This window comes from Biomphalaria glabrata, chromosome 5, assembly GCF_947242115.1.
Source record: "Biomphalaria glabrata chromosome 5, xgBioGlab47.1, whole genome shotgun sequence".
NCBI lineage: Eukaryota > Metazoa > Mollusca > Gastropoda > Planorbidae > Biomphalaria > Biomphalaria glabrata.
The window spans coordinates 34,265,086-34,289,708 of NC_074715.1; the positions used below are offsets into that span (position 1 = coordinate 34,265,086).

The 24,623-nt window shown below is 37.5% G+C and overlaps 1 protein-coding gene across 3 annotated transcripts in view; it reads left to right on the forward strand.

Moving 5' to 3' along the window:
• The window catches only part of LOC106060209 (receptor-type tyrosine-protein phosphatase kappa-like), an 88,829-nt gene that overhangs the window by 30,979 nt on the left and 33,227 nt on the right, over positions 1-24,623 (forward strand). For 2 of the 3 annotated variants that reach the window (XM_056030191.1, XM_056030192.1), the window contains exons 2-3: positions 9,136-9,593; positions 12,530-12,614. In XM_056030191.1, the coding sequence (XP_055886166.1) occupies positions 9,399-9,593; positions 12,530-12,614 (280 nt within the window). In that variant the 5' untranslated portion in view covers positions 9,136-9,398. Of the gene's footprint in view, positions 1-9,135; positions 9,594-9,945; positions 10,011-12,529; positions 12,615-24,623 lie in introns of those variants that run through there. The other variant, XM_013218009.2, reaches the window with a different exon arrangement.

The window sequence follows — 24,623 nt, forward strand, 5'->3', positions numbered from 1 at the left end:
GACGGGGGGTGAGACTCGGGGTTAGGCTTAGAGTTTGTTTTGCGTTCACTTCCAGTGGACACAGACACTCCGGGCTCGCGGACTAGAGACGCGGCCGAAGGCCGCACCACTGGGGCCCCCGTCGTATTCATATACTATACCAGGCTACCAATAGTAACAAGGCTTCGTCTTGGCAGCCTGAGCATGTCAATGTATCAAGAAATCCTGAACTTCTGCAGGTTTACCAATTTAATAAACGTTTCTATGAGATTATATATGTGATGTTTAAAAAAAGTACAATTTTTACTGACATTTTAAACATGAAGACTAATAATGTATGTCTCCCTGTTCTCATGAAATATCATTTACCAGACAGGCAGGTGCAATGAGTTGGATAAAAGCTTTGTAAAAACTATTATAAAGCTCTACCATATAGATCTAGATCGAGCTATAGAATATACAGATGACATCGACTGATCGACTAATATGAGGGAATTTCTTAAATGTTTTCAACACATGGCAATATTTACACATTTGAATCACGCGCTTGGATTTATTTTGCGACATTCACTGACAAACTTCTGAGATGCTTATTGAAAAATCTAAATATATTACCTCCCTTATACAATAGGTCCAACTTAGTTGTCTGCACGGCTAGTTGTTTACTGATCACGTCATTACGATAACATTTTGTGTGATGTTTATAAAAATAAAAAAACTGAAAGTGATTACATTTACAGTTTGTTACTGGCATTCATACATTATGCTTGCATTTAAAATAATATCTTGGCAACCGTCACACATACACACAATGTAGAATAAGTACATAGTCTTTTAAAATCCTTATTTTTTCCTAACTTCATGCAAAGGTTAGAGGTCAACATGATGTGGCTGTGGAATGAGCCTGTCATTATCTGGTTGCCTGTATTTGTCTGGAGATTTGATATGTGCTGTCAATATTGCGATGGCGTTGAATGGTGTTTGATGAACAAACAAAGAGTTCAGCTTGAACCTACATCACTTTCAAACATAGATCGCCTCCAAGATCTCTTAATGAGATAATATCTTGGTCAATACAATTCTATTATTGACGTTGTCCTGGACATAATTTGTTTTTATTGTGTCATCCCTTTGAGCAATATCACATGCAATCTCATAAAATATACTGCCGTCAGTAAAAGGTTTCTGTTATTGATATTTCATATTTATATAATGGTCGAGAGGCTAAGTGCGCTTGAACTTGGCTTGGCTTGGCTACCTAGAAGGGGGCTCGAGGTTTGACACCCGACTCGGGCAGAGTTGCGTTTACTGAGCACCTAAAGACAGCACGGAAAACCAACTCCTAGATACCCCCTCCCCCCCACCGGTCCACAAATGAGATTGGACCAAAGCGCTCTGAGCATGCTTTAAGCATGAAAGTAGCGCTATATAAAAGCTATCATAATATATCACGTACTATTGATATATAAAAATATATGTTGATCTTGTGACATGTGTCGGGATTCGAAACCTGCACGCCGTCAAGAAAGTGGTTTGGTCTAGTATTAAATTTACTATTAATCTTCAATTCAGAAAGAACATACGGAACAAGTAATACAATAATTTTTTTATGATAGTAGTACCATTTAGACATACACTGAGGGTGAGGTGGCTGAGTGGTGAAGCTCTTGGCATCAAAACCTAGGGTTCGACTCTCCGAGAAGACTAAGATGATAAATTTCGAAATTTGGGGTCGGCCTTATGTTGGGGAAAATACAAGTGGTTGATCGTTGTTCTGGCCACATGGCACACTCTTTAACCGTCGGCCATAGACACATCATTTGCCCTCTAGGTCCTGAAAAGGGTACTTTTTTGAGACCTACAATACAAAATTTTCTATTTCTTTCATATAGGTCCACCATTACAGTCCATTAGGACTAAAACATAAAGATTTAAAAACTCCTTCATCCCACTTTCGGTCAGAGTGTTACAAGATCAGCTGTTGTCATAGAGAAGTTCATAGAAGTCTAATTCATAAAGTGCTAGTTGTGAATGTTGTTCGTATTTGCATCTATATTGTTATTGTTGAGGTAGTTATGCTGAGGTTGTCAATTGTAGTCGAACTGAATTTCCATTTGATCGGATAAATAAAAATTATCTTATTTTGTTGCTTATTGTCTACTTTTACCACTTTCTTAACATTTGACTATAGCGACATTTAGATGAGAGGATTAAATGAAACGAACTATAATTAACATTTGACTATAGCGACATTTAGATGAGAGGATTAAATGAAACGAACTACACTTAACATTTGACTATAGCGACATTTAGAGGAGAGGATTAAATGAAACGAACTACACTTAACATTTGACTATAGCGACATTTAGATGAGAGGATTAAATGAAACGAACTATACTTAACATTTGACTATAGCGACATTTAGATGAGAGGATTAAATGAAACGAACTACACTTAACATTTGACTATAGCGACATTTAGATGAGAGGATTAAATGAAACGAACTACACTTAACATTTGACTATAGCGACATTTAGATGAGAGGATTAAATGAAACGAACTACACTTAACATTTGTCTATAGCGACATTTAGATGAGAGGATTAAATGAAACGAACTATAATTAACATTTGACTATAGCGACATTTAGATGAGAGGATTAAATGAAACGAACTATAATTAACATTTGACTATAGCGACATTTAGATGAGAGGATTAAATGAAACGAACTACACTTAACATTTGACTATAGCGACATTTAGATGAGAGGATTAAATGAAACGAACTACACTTAACATTTGACTATAGCGACATTTAGATGAGAGGATTAAATGAAACGAACTACACTTAACATTTGACTATAGCGACATTTAGATGAGAGGATTAAATGAAACGAACTACACTTAACATTTGACTATAGCGACATTTAGAGGAGAGGATTAAATGAAACGAACTACACTTAACATTTGACTATAGCGACATTTAGATGAGAGGATTAAATGAAACGAACTATAATTAACATTTGACTATAGCGACATTTAGATGAGAGGATTAAATGAAACGAACTACACTTAACATTTGACTATAGCGACATTTAGATGAGAGGATTAAATGAAACGAACTATAATTAACATTTGACTATAGCGACATTTAAATGAAACGAACTACACTTAACATTTGACTATAGCGACATTTAAATGAAACGAACTATAATTTGAACGGTGATGCCTCCACGAGTTGAACCTGACCATACAGCACTGGCCTAAACAAAGAAGGAATTTTGATTGCTTGAACGTGCTGTACATAATCACTTCACCGAAAGCATTATGAAACTACGTCATAACGAGAATGAACTATTCTATTCAAACACCCACACAGGTTTGTGTAGTACTTGGTTTTTTTCATACTATGAAATTGAAGGGGACACACTTGAACTGGGTTTTTCCACCCAACTAAACATGTACAGTCTTAGTAAGAAGAAGGGAGAGCATTCGTTTTATATTTCACAACAAAAGGTGACCAGTTATTTTAAAAGAAATTAGTTTAAAAAAAATAAAAAGATAATTTCTAGAACAGCAAGGAGTTTATTATCACCTTAGTAACAACAGAGTTCTATTTCTAAACAACGCCCAATGAAACATGTTGATCCAGCATTATACATTCTATCAGCCAATTCCTGTTTACCGATGGTTTTTTTTTCTGCATATTTGTAAACAAAAGAGGACAAGCGCTTATCTTTCTTATTTCATCATTAGTAAAATGTGTGTAACATCTTTATCATTAATCATAACAAAGACATAGTATCAATTGGCATAATGAGAATTCTATCAGTTTGTGCACGTCTGTGTATAAGAGAGAGAGAGAGAGAGAGAGAGATGGTAAGACGATGAAGTTTCGAAAAATGAAATCCATCTCGATCTAGAAAAACCTAAAAAAAAAAAAATAGAAGACAAGATGAAGAGGAATTCATGGAAGAACTATGGAAATAAACCAGAAGACAAAATATAATAACGCTAGAATTTCCCTTGGTTCTAGTCGTCAAAAATCACAAAAAATCTAGAGTGCCGTTATTTTGTTCTCAGTAAAGGCGAAACAAACGTAGACAACACTTGTCTCTGCTAGCACACAATGCTTGGCCTTAGCATGCAGAATAATGAGCTGGATGATTGTTTTATGGCAACATCACATCACTCCATCACTATCATATATAGAGCAGCACTACACAACTACACCAGCACTTTTAGGACACCCTGAACGCAGGCAGCAGGTAGAAAGACTTAACTATATACATAAAGATGGGAGAAACATTGGATACAATAGAAATGGTCAACTAAAGAGAGCAAGTAGACAGAAAAAAAAAGAAAAGCATAAATATTATAACGTTAATAAATTTAATTTTTGGTTCTAGGCCAACAAAGATTTTGGCAACAGTTAAAAGAGATTCTATTCAAGGCAAAAGATAGAAAGGAATGGAGAGAAACGTTGGACAGATCATGTGTGGTGCCCCTACGGTTCATACAACCAGAGGGATAACTGCTGGCGTGGTTCTCATAAAACCAGAGGGATAACTGCTAGTGCGATTTGCAACCACTCGAAACGCTTTTGATGATTAGAAACTATGTAGGCTAACTCTTAACAGCAAGCTTCTTAGTGTAGCTGGTGTACAGTATACATTAATTGTTGTGATAAACTAGAGACTCTAACACTTCTAGGATTTTCTGTCCATTTTGTAGCATTGTAGAATTACACTTTTGAACTCTTCTGTTTAGTTCACTAGATATCAATATGGACTTGACGAAGTGTATTCTCTCTTCTTCACACTGACAACAATCTATCTACTCAACTTGTAATACATTTTGTGAGGGAATTCTTGACTGGGACATTGCGTACAAATAATGTCATGCCAGATTTCTAACAATTTTTATAATGTGTCCATAACAATTGGATAACAAACATAGTGTTATGCGTTATGCAACAAACTTTAAAAAGCAAACTTATTCGAGTTCTAAACTAGAAAGTCTAAATGTAACTTCTTGAACTTATTGTTGAGAGAGTTTCAAAGTTTTGGTCCGTGTTCTGAAAATGTTCTTCCTTAAATGTAAAGGTGCACCTTTCAGACCTTGCAAAATGTTTTTTTTATGGGGGAAGATGAGGAAAAGATGAAGTGAGGTCATCTGTTTCTATGGGGCAGATAAGATAAAGGTCATTTGTTTCTATGGGGGCAGATGAGGTAAAGGTCATCTGTTTCTATGGCTAGTACAAGGTTAGATAACCTTAAGAGTTGGTTGGACTCAAGACTCAAGGGCATTCTAAAAATACCGAAATTCAACTACCTTATTCGAATTCGAACTCGAAATCATTCTACCTATATGCCCTCTATGTGATATTAAATAAATAAATACTGCACATTCAACGAAAAGATGAGAAAAGAATATCTAGATTTGCTTGAAATAGTCTGTATTGGTGCAATGCATTGTCATTTATTTGATGTTTTCTTTTAGAACAGCGTAGGCTCTTTGTATTTAGGTTCAATACAGGTGAGCTATTGGAAGACATCTGTGTGCGGTGTGATTATCAGAGCAGAACAAAAAAATAATCAATCCCATAGTCTTGGGTGTTATAAACAGTCAAGCAGCCGGTGGGTTCTAACGTTAGTGAGTTTAGGTGAGGATGAGTATGTGTGTGTGTGTGTGTGTGAGAGAGAGAGAGAGAGAGAGAGAGTAAAATATAAAGTCAGTAGAAAAAAGAGGGAAACTGATGAAATGAGAGATGTGTGTGTAGTTGAAAACAGGAAAGAAAGAGAGTAACAACATATAAGATACAACAGCAACGAAATAACACGGTGAGAAGAGAAATATTTAAACTGTACAATAAAATGTTTCTTTGTAAGCCATTCCATTGTAAGGGGAAAACCTCTGTTGTTATAGTGCTGTTTGTCTGTCCATCTGTTGGTCACAATTAGACGGGAAGCTAAAAATGTCATTGAAAATCCGATTGCAGCATTGCTGTAATGTGTAACGGACAAACTGGGTTTGGTTCAAATGTGTTTGTGTTTGTAACAGTGACGTATAGAGGACTTTATAAAAAACAAAGAAACAAGCAAATGCTTATTGTATACACATTGTATATACAACAAAAGCAATATTAAACATGCAAAATTTTATAATACTTTTAAAAAATCGAAGCTTTTTTAAGGGGAAGATCTTCACATTTACAAATATCTCTCAATAATTTAGAGGTCAGCCCTTTCTCTTTCTTTTTTGAAAGTTGTTTTTCTGTAGTCATCCAATTCAGCCACTTTAAAAAAAAAATTCGATTCTTTTACTTTCATTCTTCCCATTAAAAAAAAACTAATTTCTTCTCTTTTCTTATTATTGCACACAGGGGTTCTCCCTCTCTTTTCCTATGTATTACTCTTTCTCTCGCCCTGAACACATACAGATAAAAAGCCATAGTGTATAAGTATGCTTCTTTACAAATCTGATTCAGTGACTATTCCTATGTCATAAAGAGTTGCAGAGTTGCCAACTTTCCTGTAACCCAGTCTTTCATTAGGGTGTGGCTCAATACAAACAACATGACGCATTAGGGGAGGAGGGGGGGGGGGCTATGGGTCATCCATAAAACAATCTTCAAACATAAATTGACAAACCCATTGCCCTTTGTATTTCAAGATGTTTTTCTAAACAATCTTTAGCCTGCAGAGATTACAAACACTAAAAAGAATCGTGTAGGAGCAGTTCAAGGGTCAAGGTTTCTGTCACTATTCATCTGATCAACATTCAATATTGTATTAACATTATTCTTAATTTATAGAATGTGATTATTTTATAAATAAAAAGTCTTCATGTAGGCTTTCATTTATGTATATACAGACACCGATAAATCTATATATTGAGAGAGAGAAAAAGAGAGAGAGAGAGAGAGAGAAAGAGAAAGTGGGGTGGAAAGGAAAGAGAGAGATCTCAAAGCTAGCAAAAATAAAAACTAAAATGAAAAGAATAAAGGCTAAAGAAAACCGGAAATACGCGGATTGGCTCCGATGAAAAGAACTACAAGACGGAAGTGGCCAAGAAAACCGAAAGATTTGTTGTGTCTTCTCATTATGATAGCAGACGACAGGAACAGTTGTTGTTTTTTTTTTTGGGTGTGGGGGGGGGGGGGTATTGGATGTTTAAATCTAAAGGTCAAAGCTTTGATGGTGTTTTGGGCATTAATAATGTAGACATGAAATCTTTTCAAGATACTTGCTTACACAATGGATACCATTCTAGACAAAGATATTGTCCCCAGACAATAGATAGGCCTACTATCCACAGACAATAGATTGGCCTACTATCCACAGACAATAGATAGGCCTACTATCCACAGACAACAGATACTTCCCCATACGGATACTGGCTTTAGTTTACCGCGAAAGGATTTTTTTTTTCTATTCTTGTTTTATTTATTTGTAGATAAAATATGAAGATTGCTGTGAATGAAATGATTGACACTTGTTTCTTTCAATACCCCGACATACTGATGTGTTTTCTCAATTACATGGACCAAGTAGATCTTCACTGTTTTGATAGATCTCGTTGTTTAAAACTAAATATACACCAGAAAATTAGCTTAAAAAATAGTGACCTAGTTTAAATCAATGATCTTGCTCTTAACGTGTTCTGAGAAAATACAATTTATCAATTGCAGATACTTTGCATTATGTTCCGTTTCGTGTTATTATGGCTTACTTATGTCCTAATACCAAACCGTAATAAAATATCATAAGAAAAAACAGCAAGGCTTAAAAACAACAATACACATTTTATCTCGATATAGAGTCTATCAGCTGTAGCCGCCCCTTGGTCAATAGTGGAACAGAGAGCCTATTGTTGGAATCGACTACAGTGTATTAAAATCATGAACGATGGGTATAGTTTACTATGGACGATAGGTATAGTTTACTATGGACGATAGGTATAGTTTACTATGGACAATAGGTATAGTTTCCCTTGAACGATAGGTATAGTTTACTTTGAACGATAGGTATAGTTTACTATGGACGATAGGTATAGTTTACTATGGACGATAGATATAGTTTACTATGGACGATAGGTATAGTTTACTATGGACAATAGGTATAGTTTCCCTTGAACGATAGGTATAGTTTACTTTGAACGATAGGTATAGTTTACTATGGACGATAGGTATAGTTTACTATGGACGATAGATATAGTTTACTATGGACGATAGGTATAGTTTACTATGGACGATAGGTATAGTTTACTATGGACAATAGGTATAGTTTACTTTGAACGATAGGTGTAGTTTACTTTGAACTATAGGTATAGTTTACTATGGACGATAGGTATAGTTTACTATGGACAATAGGTATAGTTTCCCTTGAACGATAGGTATAGTTTACTTTGAACGATAGGTATAGTTTACTATGGACGATAGGTATAGTTTACTATGGACGATAGATATAGTTTACTATGGACGATAGGTATAGTTTACTATGGACGATAGGTATAGTTTACTATGGACAATAGGTATAGTTTACTTTGAACGATAGGTGTAGTTTACTTTGAACTATAGGTATAGTTTACTATGGACGATAGGTATAGTTTACTATGAACGATAGGTATAGTTTACTATGGACGATAGGTATATATTACTATGGACAATAGGTATAGTTTACTTTGAACAATAGGTATATTTTACTTTGAAAGATAGGTATAGTTTACTTTGAACGATAGGTATAGTTTACTATGGACGATAGGTATAGTTTACTATGGACGATAGGTATAGTTTACTATGGACAATAGGTATAGTTTACTTTGAACGATAGGTATAGTTTACTTTGAACGATAGGTATAGTTTACTTTGAACGATAGGTATAGTTTACTATGGACGATAGGTATAGTTTACTATGGACGATAGGTATAGTTTAATATGGACAATAGGTATAGTTTACAATGAACGATAGGTATAGTTTACTATGTATTGATTGTTTATATGTTTTTTACCCATACACATGTATAAATTGTCAATTGCTAATGCTGATACAAAGCTAGTAAACTATCATATCTGAAGTTTGACCATTTCAGTTTAATAAAGCAACATTGATTTGAGAATAACATATATCTAATCCTAGCTCTGTTTTATTTTCTAGGTGCAAAATGGTTATTGACATCTCAATTTTACAACGAGCCATTGACACAGCATATGAGACTTTGGAATGCGCAAATTAACCAGTTCAAGCACTCTTTAGCTCCTAAACTGTATAGAAACTCGATTGACCATTGAATGGATTGGACAAACGAGAGACACAACTGGCCAGAGACATAAGAACGCGTCCAGCCGGCTGGCCATGTTTACGGCAGCGAACTGGGTCTCGGCCAGACTTGACCTGCCCAGACGTGACCTGCCCAGACGATGAGCCAAAGCCTGGTCTCGTGCATTGGTCTCAAGTTCTCTCAGCTGAAGGTCATGTGCGGCCTTTCTATGGATTCGTCTGCTCGAGAAGAACGGGCAATAGATGCTGTTGACAGCGATCCTATCCCTTCCGGGGTCTTCCTAGCTGTGTACAAAGAGAAACTTCAAGGGAAGCAGTTGGCTATAGAGTTCAAGGTGAGTTCAAGTCTTCCAGCTGTAGAGAGCTAGACTACAAGGCTAATGTATCACATCTTGTCAAACGTCCTGACCCATGTGAAACAAAAGTTGAAAAACAAAAATGCCTATGTTAGAAGAACACAGATGTGGTTAGCTCCTAGATGTACAATTCAAAGTGTCTAGTAGGCCTTCTAATGAAATGCACATGTACGTTTAAAGACTCGAGTTAAACGCTAACAACTGCAGTGTGTTAAGGTGCTTAAAACAGTCTCACAAACTCTTTTGTAACCTTCGTTTAGATCTAGCCAACTTGAGACTCCCTGCTGTCTTGATATTTGTTTCCATCCAGCAAGTTCCACTGTTAACTTGCAGCTCTCTGGAAGTCCCATTGTCAATAGTTTGTCTAATTGTCTAACTGTTGTGGATATACGCTCGGTATAAAGTTTTGTTTTTTTTTAAGTTTGTCATTTTGTCCGTATGTTTCTCTGTAACACTAATGAGCTATTAAAGCAGCAGACGACCGATTGTTAGATGGACATTTGCCTACATGTGCCTGATACAAATGAACATTTAATTATTCAGTTTTTTGTTGCTTGTTAATATGTTTCTCACCAGGATCAGATGTCAACATGACATTCGTGTATAGATTTTATTCTTAAATTTGAAGCATTTGTAAGTAAAACAAGAACATTCTGCTTACAGTTTTAATATTTTTGGTTACTTTCTAGCTCAGATCATAAACGATTTCTTTTAGCAGCTTCCGAAAGGGGAGTAGTCGCTAATTGTTTTGTGTGGTATGTCTGTCCCTCAGTCCGTTCGTCTGCCCGTTTAGATCTCAAAATTTAGAAAAGATATTGAAAATCCGATATCATGATATTTTAAAGTTTCAATGTTTTAAGGCATTTTCTTTTCTTAAAGCGAAGAGTTTAATTAAAAAAAATCAACAATGCAACAGTTTTTACAAGTATTCACTACTAATTGTAAAAAAAAACAGGGGATACCATATTAATATATATAAGATAAGATAATAAAGGAGGTTATTTTCAGTATATTTTTAACATATTTATGCAAAGTTTGTTTTTTTCTCAATGAATGAGACTAAAAATGATATTACAAAATTAAGTATTTCCTGTCGCACAGTCTCTCCTTAGATTGTAAATAAAATATTTTTGTGTTGTGTTTTAAAAGAGACAAAAATGCATTTAATATGTAAATATTAAGTTGAACATAGTTTAATACAGCAGTGAATAAGTGGCATCTTGTTTTATATATGTTATATGTTATACATGTAACAAGGCAAAGTAAGACATGTAACTAAAACAAATATTTTTCCTTGAGGCCTTAAATAACAGTTTGTAGCTGACAGAGATAGGGTTAAAGTTGCTTATAGTTTGTAGCTGACAGAGATAGGGTTAAAGTTGCTTTTGGTTGGTAGCTGATAGAGATAGGGTTAAAGTTGCTTATAGTTTGTAGCTGACAGAGATAGGGTTAAGGTTGCTATTAGTTTATAGCTGACAGAGATAGGGTTAAAGTTGCTTATAGTTTGTAGCTGACAGAGATAGGGTTAAAGTTGCTTATAGTTTGTAGCTGACAGAGATAGGGTTAAAGTTGCTTATAGTTTGTAGCTGACAGAGATAGGGTTCTAGCTGCTTATAGTTTGTAGCTGACAGAGATAGGGTTAAAGTTGCTTATAGTTTGTAGCTGACAGAGATAGGCTTAAAGTTGCACATAGTTTGTAGCTGACAGAGATAGGGTTAAAGTTGCTTATAGTTTGTAGCTGACAGAGATAGGGTTAAAGTTGCTTATAGTTTGTACCTGACAGAGATAGGGTTAAAGTTGCTTATAGTTTGTAGCTGACAGAGATAGGGTTAAAGTTGCTTATAGTTTGTAGCTGAAAATATTGAAGACTTTTTACATGCCTTAATGGACCACTTTGGTGGCCGATTTCGAGTTTGTGTTTCCACACAAATTTTTTTGTACCTTGTTTTTCTTGATTTTCTTTGTAGAAATCTAATCTTTGAGAAACATAGTTTTGAAAGTTACGGTGTTATGTCGATGACTAGCAACTGAAATAGATGCTATTAGTTTAGAGGAACCACTTGATTCCCCCGTTCGGTACATTGCTAGCTACGCCTTTGGTTAAATCTCTTCGGACATGTAGATTTAAAACAAGTGGGAGTTTTAAAAAATACTTTTAAAAAACAAAGTTTAAGTCGAGTGAAATTGCATCAGTTATTCTGAATCAATCATTCAATTAATCTTAAAGAGATCTAGACTAACATTGTGTGATTGGAAATATTTGTATTAAATTGTTTTTGTTTGGCACAACTTGTATGCTTATTGCATGTTCAGTACGATATGGTCCAATCATTGTTGTGAACCAGTGGAGGGAGGGAATACTTCGAAGAAGGATTCCGTGCTGCCTTTTGACAAAAAAAAATTGTTCGAGTCTGAATTCCAACTCGACATTCCATGGTGGAAGTTGTTTTGCAACTGAGCTGCTCAAGTACTTTAAAAAAATAGAAGGTTTTATCCGTTTATTGCTAGTTTACAATTTTTAACGACATACTTCTCTACATTATTGTTATTATTATCACTTGTCGCCAATCACCGATTTAGTAAATTTTCCATATAAAACAATATTAATTATTTACGACTAATTGATTTACAAATTGGCTAATTTCAATTTTTTGTTATTGATTCATGTGTGAAAAGTTACAACTTGATCCAAATGAGAGAAATACTGCTCAAAGATTTCCACCAGACCAACTACCAAACACACGGAGTGATTTGATATAATCTCTCGGTAAACAACAACAACACATCAACAACTAATAACCTATCTACCAGCAATCATACATATATATGACTTAATTCAATTTTACATCATTACGTTCCTGGTAAATGTTTTGGCTAATTGAATAAATCGTTGTTCCAATTTTACAATTCTCTAGGCATTGTCGAAAAACGAAGAGCAACATTCAACGAACGCCGCACTCAGGAACGTTTTGATGAACAGTAAACAAGAGGTGGTCACGTGTAAGTACTACATGTCAAATAACTTGTAAGTACTACATGTCAACTAACTTGTAAGTACTACATGTCAACTAACTTGTAAGTACTACATGTCAACTAACTTGTAAGTACTACATGTCAACTAATGTGTAAGTACTACATGTCAACTAACATGTAAGTACTACATGTCAACTAACTTGTAAGTACTACATGTCAACTAACTTGTAAGTACTACATGTCAACTAACTTGTAAGTACTACATGTCAACTAATGTGTAAGTACTACATGTCAACTAACATGTAAGTACTACATGTCAACTAACATGTAAGTACTACATGTCAACTAACTTGTAAGTAGTACATGTCAACTAACATGTAAGTACTACGTGTCAACTAACGTGTAAGTACTACATGTCAACTAACTTGTAAGTACTACATGTCAACTAATGTGTAAGTACTACGTGTCAACTAACGTGTAAGTACTACATGTCAACTGACATGTAAGTACAACATGTCAACTAACATGTAAGTACTACATGTCAACTAACTTGTAAGTACTACATGTCAACTAACGTATAAGTACTACGTGTCAACTAACGAGTAAGTACTACGTGTCAACTAACGTGTAAGTACTACATGTCAACTAACATGTAAGTACTACGTGTCAACTAACGTGTAAGTATTACATGTCAATTAATGTGTAAGTACTACATGTCAACTAACGTGTAAGTACTACATGTCAACTAACGTGTAAGTACTACATGTCAACTAACATGTAAGTACTACGTGTCAACTAACGTGTAAGTATTACATGTCAATTAACGTGTAAGTACTACATGTCAACTAACGTGTAAGTACTACACGTCAAGTAGATTGTTTCTAGTGAGTCAGTCGTTTCGCTGTACTGCATATAAACTAACTACGTTGTCTACAGTGAGTGATTTATTTGTTGTACTACATGTAAGCTAACTAGATTATATGTATTTGTAAATATGAAATTGTGCATTGGATTGCACTCAATTGTTGAGATACCTTCAAATGAAACGTGTAGCTTTCTATACTGCGAGGTTGATCCCCTTGAGGGAATTTTTATTTGTACAGACTTATAAACAAAATGTTCGATTCTCTCGTATTTACGGATTTTCCAGTAGATATGAAAATGAACATTGTATCTTTCAAAAAGACTAGACCTAACGAGTTCTTTAGTTTATTTCTTAGCACAAACGAATATCGCCCTTCATAAAATCAGTCATCCTAAAATAGGACACATCTTATATAAGTCATGAAATAGCTTTTGTTCCTTCTGCAATTACACAACATACTTTACAATTCACATTATTACAAAGGTGTTCCTCAAAAAAAAAAATTCAATGAATCGCCCCTTGGGCCTGTAATCCTTTTTAAGGATGAATGTTGACAAGTAAACAGTTTTGTGATCGTCTCTTTTAATGTAAAATGTCTAATATATACAGTTGACCATAAAAATCCCCATTTTTGTTCCAAATGTACATATTCCTTTACTATTTGATAATTACTGTGACTCATGCAATTCTTTGACGGGACCTCCGCTGCCAATGACTTTTGATAATTTGGAGAAGAGACGGGAAACAAGGAAATGGGAAGGGGTCTGTTCTTAGGACTTGGGGTCAGTCAACAAGCTATTGTTCACTCAGTGTCCCAAACCAGTTGACCTTTAAATCTACAGAGCCACCCATGCCCCACCCGTCGTTACGTGTTTCTTCAACCCGAAACCTAAGATCGTAAGGATCTTGCTAGTCTTCACTCATTAAATAATCAATTAGGATTCAATGCACCGAGATGCGGCTATGGATTTTTACCCAGCGCTGATTGCAGACGTGTTCTTTAACGACAACCATCTTTGATTTCTTTCCCCATTCACTACAACTTAACAGTTGAAATTCTTTCTCTGCACACAGACAACTTTCAATCTTTCATCTGCCCCGAGATTTGAATGGAAATGTTAGATAACTCGTATTTCTTTGTTTTCTGATTTAATTTCTAGTGCGGCATTATCAGAATTCTTTTAGAATTTTAGATCTCTCTATTATTTGATTACTATTTGTACTTTAAGCCGAACCTGCATTAATTGTGCAGTGATCTCTAATGTAATCTCTAATGACAGACTCCAACAACAGTTTCTCTTCTAGTTTGTAACTTTCTTTAGCAAGACAAATGCATGTCCACAACCCCATCTTTTGTTTTGAACACACATATTTCTTTTAAGCTCGTAATGTTCGAAATGGTGAGTCATAGAGTCTGTGAGACACTTGAGTCTGTGAGACACTTCAGTCTGTGAGACATCTGAGTCTGTGAGACACTTGAGTCTGTGAGACACTTGAGTCTGTGAGACACTTGAGTCTGTGAGACATCTGAGTCTGTGAGACACCTGAGTCTGTGAGACACTTCAGTCTGTGAGACATCTGAGTCTGTGAGACACTTCAGTCTGTGAGACATCTGAGTCTGTGAGACATCTGAGTCTGTGAGACATCTGAGTCTGTGAGACATCTGAGTCTGTGAGACACCTGAGTCTGTAAGACACTTCAGTCTGTGAGACATCTGAGTCTGTGAGACACTTCAGTCTGTGAGACATCTGAGTCTGTGAGACACTTCAGTCTGTGAGACAATTCAGTCTGTGAGACACTTCAGTCTGTGAGACATCTTAGTCTGTGAGACACTTCAGTCTGTGAGACACTTCAGTCTGTGAGACATCTGAGTCTGTGAGACACTTCAGTCTGTGAGACACTTCAGTCTGTAAGACATCTGAGTCTGTGAGACACTTCAGTCTGTGAGACATCTGAGTCTGTGAGACATCTGAGTCTGTGAGACACTTCAGTCTGTGAGACATCTGAGTCTGTGAGACATCTGAGTCTGTGAGACATCTGAGTCTGTGAGACACTTCAGTCTGTGAGACACCTGAGCATGTGAGACACTTGAATCTGTAAGACACTTCAGTCTGTGAGACATCTGAGTCTGTGAGACACTTGAGTCTGTCAGACACCTGAGTCTGTCAGACACCTGAGTCTGTTAGACACTTGAGTCTGTGAGACACTTCAGTCTGTGAGACATCTGAGTCTGTGAGACACTTCAGTCTGTGAGACAATTCAGTCTGTGAGACACTTCAGTCTGTGAGACATCTTAGTCTGTGAGACACTTCAGTCTGTGAGACACTTCAGTCTGTGAGACATCTGAGTCTGTGAGACACTTCAGTCTGTGAGACACTTCAGTCTGTAAGACATCTGAGTCTGTGAGACACTTCAGTCTGTGAGACATCTGAGTCTGTGAGACATCTGAGTCTGTGAGACACTTCAGTCTGTGAGACATCTGAGTCTGTGAGACATCTGAGTCTGTGAGACATCTGAGTCTGTGAGACACTTCAGTCTGTGAGACACCTGAGCATGTGAGACACTTGAATCTGTAAGACACTTCAGTCTGTGAGACATCTGAGTCTGTGAGACACTTGAGTCTGTCAGACACCTGAGTCTGTCAGACACCTGAGTCTGTTAGACACTTGAGTCTGTGAGACACTTGAGTATGTGAGACACCTGAGACTGTGAGACACTTGAGTCTGTGAGACACCTGGCCAAAAAAGAAATCCCACCTTAGTTTATTTTTAATTGCCAAACGTATTTAATACTATTTTATTCTTTTGTTTTATCTTCTTATCTTAACCTATACCACCCTGAACTGTTTTACAATGCGTGCAGACAAGTATAAAATGATGCTGTTTAGAGGCCTTGACTATCGCATGGATTTCAAAGGTTACAGAAAATACTGACGTCCTACGTGTATCCATGTTTTCAACTAATCCTGCATGTTAATTAGAGACTCTATTAAGTCTTTGGTTTTCCCGGCTGATTCAGGCAAGTTATTCCATTCTCTAATGGTTTTTGTTCGCTATCATAGTCATTCAAATGTTCCTTTAGTTCATAATTTCATAACACCGTACGAAATGTACTTATTTGTTAGTTAAAGGTTGTGTGCACTCTTCAAGGTGCAACTGAGGATGGACAATTCAACAAAGCAGAAACAAAATTCAACAAAGCAGAAACAGTAGAAATAAACGAAATGGGAAGCCAATAACGTGATGGGAATCAAAAAAAGAGATGAACAAATCTGATCTTATATGATACAGACGATCTTCAAAAAAGAAGATGATTACGTCCTACGCGTAATTCATCTAGTCATGCATATTAACCAATGACCTAATGACCTAAATTCTGCCAAGTCACTGGTATTCCTGGCTATCTCAGGCAACCTATTCCATGCTCTAATAGCGCTAGCGAAGAAAGAGTATTTGTACAAATTTGTCCTAGCATATGGAACTAGCAATGTGCCTTTATCTTTGTGTCTTTCTGAGTATTTCTATTAAATTTAATTTTTGTATTTGAAGATTATGGTTCAGTGTTTTATGTATAATTGCTACTTTACTTTTAAGTCTTCTATCCTGAAGACTTTCTAAATTTAGTGATTTTACTAAAGGTGTTACTCTAGTCAAATGTGAATATTCGTTTGTTATGAATCTCATTGCTCAATTTTGTGTCTGTTCCTTTTTCTTAATGTTTTCTTGAGTTGATGGGTCCCAAACAGAGGATGCATATTCTATAATAATAGCCTAACCTAGGTTAAATAACATTTTAGTTTTATGTTCTTATTTGATTTATAGAAATTTCTTTTAATAAACCCTAATGCTTTGTTTGATTTGTTGATAGTTTCATCAATATGAGGATTCCATGACAGTTTCTCATTTATTATAACACCTAGGTATTTTGCGTTTTTAGTCTGTGTTACTGGTTTGCCATGAATAAGATAAGTGGAATTAATTTGTTTTAGTTTTTTTCTTACTCTTAATAATTGACATTTTTTGGGTGGAAAGACATGCTCCAATTAGATTCCCATTTCTGTAATTCATCTAATTCTCTTTGTAAAATTTCTGTATCTTGTGCTGTTTATATTGTTCTATATATTATGTAATCGTCTGCAAATAATCTGACTTTTGTTCCTGAACTAATGCAATTTGGTAAATCATTTATGTGAATTAAAATTAGTAGTGGACCTAAGACTAATCCTTGAGGTACACCTGAGTTTACTGTTAGTGGTGTTGATTTAGAGCCATTTATTATTACAGTTTGTTCTCTCCCTATCAGAAAATCTTTGATCCACTGATGCAATGGACCATCGATGCCAAAATATTTAAGTTTTTTAAGTAAACTATGGTAAACCTCCCCAAGCTGACACTGTACCACTGTGCCTTCCAAGTGCTTATGTAAATAGGTTTATTATTGTTAGCTACACAATTTAAAGCGGCGACCTATAAATGGGACTAATTCAGCTTATACCACGTCAGTCAAGTACAATTTCGTTCCCTTGTTCGAGACGAAACAAAATAATTAATTACCAATAGTTGATTAACTAATTGACATTGAAATAACCTGTACAAACCTTCTACCAGACAGACAGAGTGAGTTGATATAAGCTTTGTAAATGAGTTCATCTTCATAGTTTTGGAGCAGTATTGGAGGGGGGGGGGGGCTATTGGAGCAACCGGCCAAGGCCCCACACTTGTTGGGTTCCCAACGATATGCTTGTTACTGTCAGCCCATCATGAAACATGCGGGGGCCTCTGTCACTCTTTCTGACGTACTTTACCAATCCTGATGGATTTCTTTGAAAATTGAAGCTGAATTTTCCGTGCATTTAGTTGGATTAAGGCTGCTAAATGAATATAAAAAGTTTATAATATAACTCTAGCTTATCAAGTGGTTAATGATACCTGCATGTTGAAGCATTAATTAAGTATATAACAGTAATGAAGCCCGTCATCGTTGTTGAACGGTAAATATGACAAACATTCACGAGTCATGTTGGCCCCGAATATGACACTCGTCCAGGGCCATCTGTACTTATCTTATCGTATATATTACTGACATTAATTTAAAAAAAAAAGAAAGATAATTACGACTTACGCATTTCATGTGTCAATCTAGTCATGCATGTTAATCAATGACTTACACTCTGCTAAGTCGTTGGTTTTCCTGGCTGATTCAGGCAACCCTTTCCATTCTTTAATGGCACTCGGGAAGAAGGAGGCTAAGGCCGCATCTTATGTTTCAAATCAAATGGTGCGACATTTTACTTAGAATTGTGCGAGTAAGTGACGAGCGAAATTAATAATGCGAAGTGTTAAGGAAGTGATGATAACTTGTAGAAAAAGTGAAGGCAAACGTGTTTTTTATTTTCCGGTGCCGGTTCTTTAGTTTTGTTTTCTGAAAATAAAAACGAAGCCGGACTTAAAAGAAACAAACTGAACCCATCATTAAGAGCAGATTCTCAAGAATGTGTCTAGTCTTAGTTTAAAGGCCCTGTGAGGCTGTGAATCACTTCAGGCCATTGAATACCCATCAAACGAAGATGACACAATCTCTTCTGCTAAGAAATCTGCCAACCAAGATAGCAGAAATCTATATTCATAGACAACATATATCAAACAAGTAGCAGGTTGATATAAGCATATTATTTTTAAAACACACACACAGGCTCATAGGCTCACACTTCAAGTGGTAGCTGTTTTTAGAAATCTATCGACCGAAGCAGAATGAGGTGGGTGAATTGTGTAACACTAAAGTGATCCAACACACTGCAGAGTGAACAACAAAATCGTACTATTTGAGCTTCTCCAATGTTCTATTGAATAGCTGGCATGTAGAAATGCATTTGAGTGTAAACATTGAATTTAAATTTTCTTTAAAAAAAAAAAGGTCAATATTTTTTTTTGTTGAATTGGACTAGAGCCGTTCTTAGTAGACTTGTAGGGGCCTAGGCACGGAACGTAGATGAAGACCCTGATGAGGAGGAAAGCCTAAAAATTTCTCGGGTGGAGAGAAGCTGCCTAATTAACTTATGCCTAAAAACACCTCGGGAGGCGAGGAAGAAGCTGCCTTGTTAGCCTATGCCTAAAAACACCTCGGGTGGAGGATAACTGCCTTGTTAGCTTATGTCTAAAAACACCTCGGGTGGAGGATAACTGCCTTGTTAGCCTATGCCTAAAAACACCTCGGGAGGAGGGAAGCTGCAAGGTAGCCTATGTCTAAAAACACCTCGGGAGGAGGACAGCTGCAAGGTAGCCTATGTCTAAAAACACCTCGGGCGGAGGGAAGCTGCAAGGTAGCCTATGTCTAAAAACACCTCGGGAGGAGGGAAGCTGCAAGGTAGCCTATGTCTAAAAACACCTCGGGAGGAGGACAGCTGCAAGGTAGCCTATGTCTAAAAACACCTCGGGCGGAGGGAAGCTGCAAGGTAGCCTATGTCTAAAAACACCTCGGGAGGAGGGAAGCTGCAAGGTAGCCTATGTCTAAAAACACCTCGGGAGGAGGACAGCTGCAAGGTAGCCTATGTCTAAAAACACCCCGGGAGGAGGGAAGCTGCAAGGTAGCCTATGTCTAAAAACACCTCGGGAGGAGGACAGCTGCAAGGTAGCCTATGTCTAAAAACACCTCGGGAGGAGGGAAGCTGCAAGGTAGCCTATGTCTAAAAACACCTCGGGAGGAGGACAGCTGCAAGGTAGCCTATGTCTAAAAACACCTCGGGAGGAGGGAAGCTGCAAGGTAGCCTATGTCTAAAAACACCTCGGGAGGAGGGAAGCTGCAAGGTAGCCTATGTCTAAAAACACCTCGGGAGGAGGACAGCTGCAAGGTAGCCTATGTCTAAAAACACCTCGGGCGGAGGGAAGCTGCAAGGTAGCCTATGTCTAAAAACACCTCGGGAGGAGGGAAGCTGCAAGGTAGCCTATGTCTAAAAACACCTCGGGAGGAGGACAGCTGCAAGGTAGCCTATGTCTAAAAACACCCCGGGAGGAGGGAAGCTGCAAGGTAGCCTATGTCTAAAAACACCTCGGGAGGAGGACAGCTGCAAGGTAGCCTATGTCTAAAAACACCTCGGGAGGAGGGAAGCTGCAAGGTAGCCTATGTCTAAAAACACCTCGGGAGGAGGACAGCTGCAAGGTAGCCTATGTCTAAAAACACCTCGGGAGGAGGGAAGCTGCAAGGTAGCCTATGTCTAAAAACACCTCGGGAGGAGGGAAGCTGCAAGGTAGCCTATGTCTAAAAACACCTCGGGAGGAGGGAAGCTGCAAGGTAGCCTATGTCTAAAAACACCTCGGGAGGAGGGAAGCTGCAATGTAGCCTATGTCTAAAAACACCTCGGGAGGAGGGAAGCTGCAAGGTAGCCTATGTCTAAAAACACCTCGGGAGGAGGGAAGCTGCAAGGTAGCCTATGTCTAAAAACACCTCGGGAGGAGGGAAGCTGCGAGGTAGCCTATGTCTAAAAGCATCTCGGGAGGAGGGAAGCTGCGAGGTAGCCTATGTCTAAAAACATCTCGGGAGGAGGGAAGCTGCGAGGTAGCCTATGTCTAAAAACATCTCGGGAGGAGGGAAGCTGCGAGGTAGCCTATGTCTAAAAACATCCTGATAGAAACAAACGTATAAATTGCGCATGTGTTAGTGTGTCGTGTGAATGTGTTTATTACGTGTGAATTGCGCATGTGTTAGTGTGTCGTGTGAATGTGTTTATTACGTGTGAATTGCGCATGTGTTAGTGTGTCGTGTGAATGTGTTTATTACGTGTGAATTGCGCATGTGTTAGTGTGTCGTGTGAATGTGTTTATCCCGTGTGAATTGCGCATGTGTTAGTGTGTCGTGTGAATGTGTTTATTACGTGTGAATTGCGCATGTGTTAGTGTGTTGTGTGAATGTGTTTATTACGTGTGAATTGCGCATGTGTTAGTGTGTCGTGTGAATGTGTTTATTACGTGTGAATTGCGCATGTGTTAGTGTGTCGTGTGAATGTGTTTATTACGTGTGAATTGCGCATGTGTTAGTGTGTCGTGTGAATGTGTTTATTACGTGTGAATTGCGCATGTGTTAGTGTGTCGTGTGAATGTGTTTATTACGTGTGAATTGCGCATGTGTTAGTGTGTCGTGTGAATGTGTTTATTACGTGTGAATTGCGCATGTGTTAGTGTGTCGTGTGAATGTGTTTATTACGTGTGAATTGCGCATGTGTTAGTGTGTCGTGTGAATGTGTTTATTACGTGTGAATTGCGCATGTGTTAGTGTGTCGTGTGAATGTGTTTATTACGTGTGAATTGCGCATGTGTTAGTGTGCCATGTGAATGTGTTTATGTTGAAATTGTTGCTTTCGGTTTTCAGGGGGGGGGGGGGAATGAACGAATCTTTTCCTTTACACTCACTAAAATATTTTTTTTTACAGGTGTACAAACATAAAGTGCTTTTAAAAAAAATTAAACAGGCCTTTTAATGTCTTGCTGCTTGAGCTCAGTTCGTCTCAATCCATTTAGTAAATATGTTATTCCTGACCCCATCCAGTTCAGTCTTACTGTCAAGTCTCATTGGAAACTCCTTCGAATTCTTCTTTTATTAGGTTTTCCTTCCATATGATACAATATGAACGATTTGTTGCCCCCCCCCCCCCACTTTCCCATTTTCTTTCTGCTTCTTGTGTATTGTATTGAATGTTATAAAGCTGTTTACAGGTCGTTTCATTTTACCCTTTACGTATCTCTTAGTCTTTTGGACCGTTGGGGCACCAAGCAAGACTCGTCGACCGTCTTTCTCCATTCCTCCCTGTCTTTCGCCTTGTTTATAACCTCTTTCAATGACAGGCCCGTCCATTCTTTTATGTTGTCCTCCCATCGCTTTCTTTGTCTGCCTCTTCTTCTTTTTCCTGGTACTGTTCCCTGAAGGAAGGTCTTTGAGAGCCCCAAAGATCTTGTAATATGGCCATAGATTTTAAACTTGCGTTTTTTTTACTATAGTTAGCAGGTCATCATGGGGTCCGATCGCTGCAGTAGCCCTGTCTCTAATCTCTTGGTTTGTGATGCGGTCTTTGAAGGTGATACCGAGGATCCTTCTGTAGCAACTCAATTCCATTGCTAGGATCATCCTCTCTAGCTCTGCAGTCAGCGTCCACGACTCACAAGCATATAAAAGTGTGGCTAAGCCTTTGTCTTTCCATATTATTTTAAGTTTTGAAAGGGCTGCTGTGGACTGTGCTATTCGGGCCAATAGTTCGGGTTTCGTTCCCTCATCTGAGACAATAGTTTCGATGTATTTGAAGCTGATAACACTAATCAGCTTTTCACCTCCAATTCTGATGTCTCTTTTAAAGCCGATTGGCTATTGGTCATAAATTTCTTTTGGCATTTCTTTGCATACCATATGCTGCGGAAGTCTTGTCAATGCGCATCACCTAGGTCATCTAGTTCTTCTTCTGTCCCTGCTAGGCCATCTATGTCATCTGCGAAGCGCAAGCTAGTAATTCTTCTTCCTCCAATGCTTACAGTACCTTCATAGCCCTCGAGAGCATCTTCCATTATCCTTTCAAGGAAGATATTGAAGAGTGTTGGTGAAAGTAGGCAGCCTTGTCTTACTCCAACTGTGGTTTTGAATCAGTCCCCAATAATATTGTTGAAGTACACGGCACTGGTGGCATCCTTGTAGAAGTTCTGGATAATTATGTTTTTAATAATGTTCTACTTTTCCATTGTCGCCCAGAGTGCCCCGTGCCATACTCGATCTTGAAATCAATAAAGACATGGAAAAGATTCTCTTGGTGTTGGAAATATTTTTCACAGAGCATTCTGAGACTTAGGATTTGTTCTGTTGTACTGCGACCTTGTCTAAAACCTGCTTGTTCTTCAGATATGATTTTGTTTGCTATCTGTTTTAGCCGGTTTAATATAATTTTGAACATGACTTTGCTGGGATGGCTTATGAGGCTGATGGTGCGATAGTTTTGACAGAGTTGTAAGTTGCCTTTCTTTGGAAGGGTTATTATGAGTGATTGGGTCCAGGGTTTGGGCCAATCTCCTGATTGCCAGATCTTGTTATAGAGTGCGTTTATCATGGTTTCTCCTCCCGCCTGTAGAAGTTCACCAGGAATGTTGTCAACTCCGGCCGATTTTCCCTTTATCAGGGCTTTTACTGCAGATGCTACTTCCGAGCGAAGAATCGGATAGTCGTCAATGTTGGAGACTGCCGGGACATTTAGTATCTCTGTATCTCCTGAGATTTCAAAGTTCTACAACTCTGAACAGTATTCCGTCCATCTTTTTAACACATCTTTGTGCCTCGAATATGACAGCTACTTGGGGGTCTTTCAGCTTATCCAGGTCAAATTTTATCCTGGTTGGTCCTTGTTTTGTTACCTTTTTTATGTATAACTTGAAGGTCATCATAACAAGGTCATGGTCGATTCCGATGTCAGCCCCAGGAAAGCTTCTTGTTTTGGCCGTATGGATGCTTGCCTTAAAACCATGATATAGTCGATCTTGTCTAGTCGATATAGTGGTTTCTAGTGCTATATTTTTTTTACAAAACTAAATGCAATGCAAGACTGGTCAATAACGTCATTAAAAAAAATTATATTATTCGTTCATACTTAGGAAAATATATTTGCCTCTTTAAAATAGCTCTTAGGAGAGTTGTTTGACAAGTCTGCAAGTCGGCAACTCTGTCTGTCTGTCTGGTACAAGTTTGTACACGTTATTTATCCCACGCCCAATTTTAGATCAAGCTGTAATTTTGCACTACTATTTCTTTTACCCGACTATACAAAAATCAATACAAAAATTAACAAATTAGTTAATTACCCATTGGTAATTAATTATTTTGTTTGGTATCACGAACAAGGGAAAGAAATTGTAATTGACTGATAAGGTGGTATTAGCTGAATTATTCCCCTTTATACTTTGTATTAAGAAAAGTTTGAAATTAACTATTGAAACTAACTATAGATATATATTCCCAGGCGCAGTGATTAGTTAATTGGCATGAAGAGGATATAGCCCCCGAGTTCGATTTTAGGTGGTTCCCTTTTTTTAAATTTATAAATGCATTTAAAAGCGATCACCCAGATACCCCCTTCTTTCTCCCCCAACCCTTTCCAACTGGCCCAGACAAGTGAAAGGAAAATCGCGTATTGAGTAAGCTAAATGTAT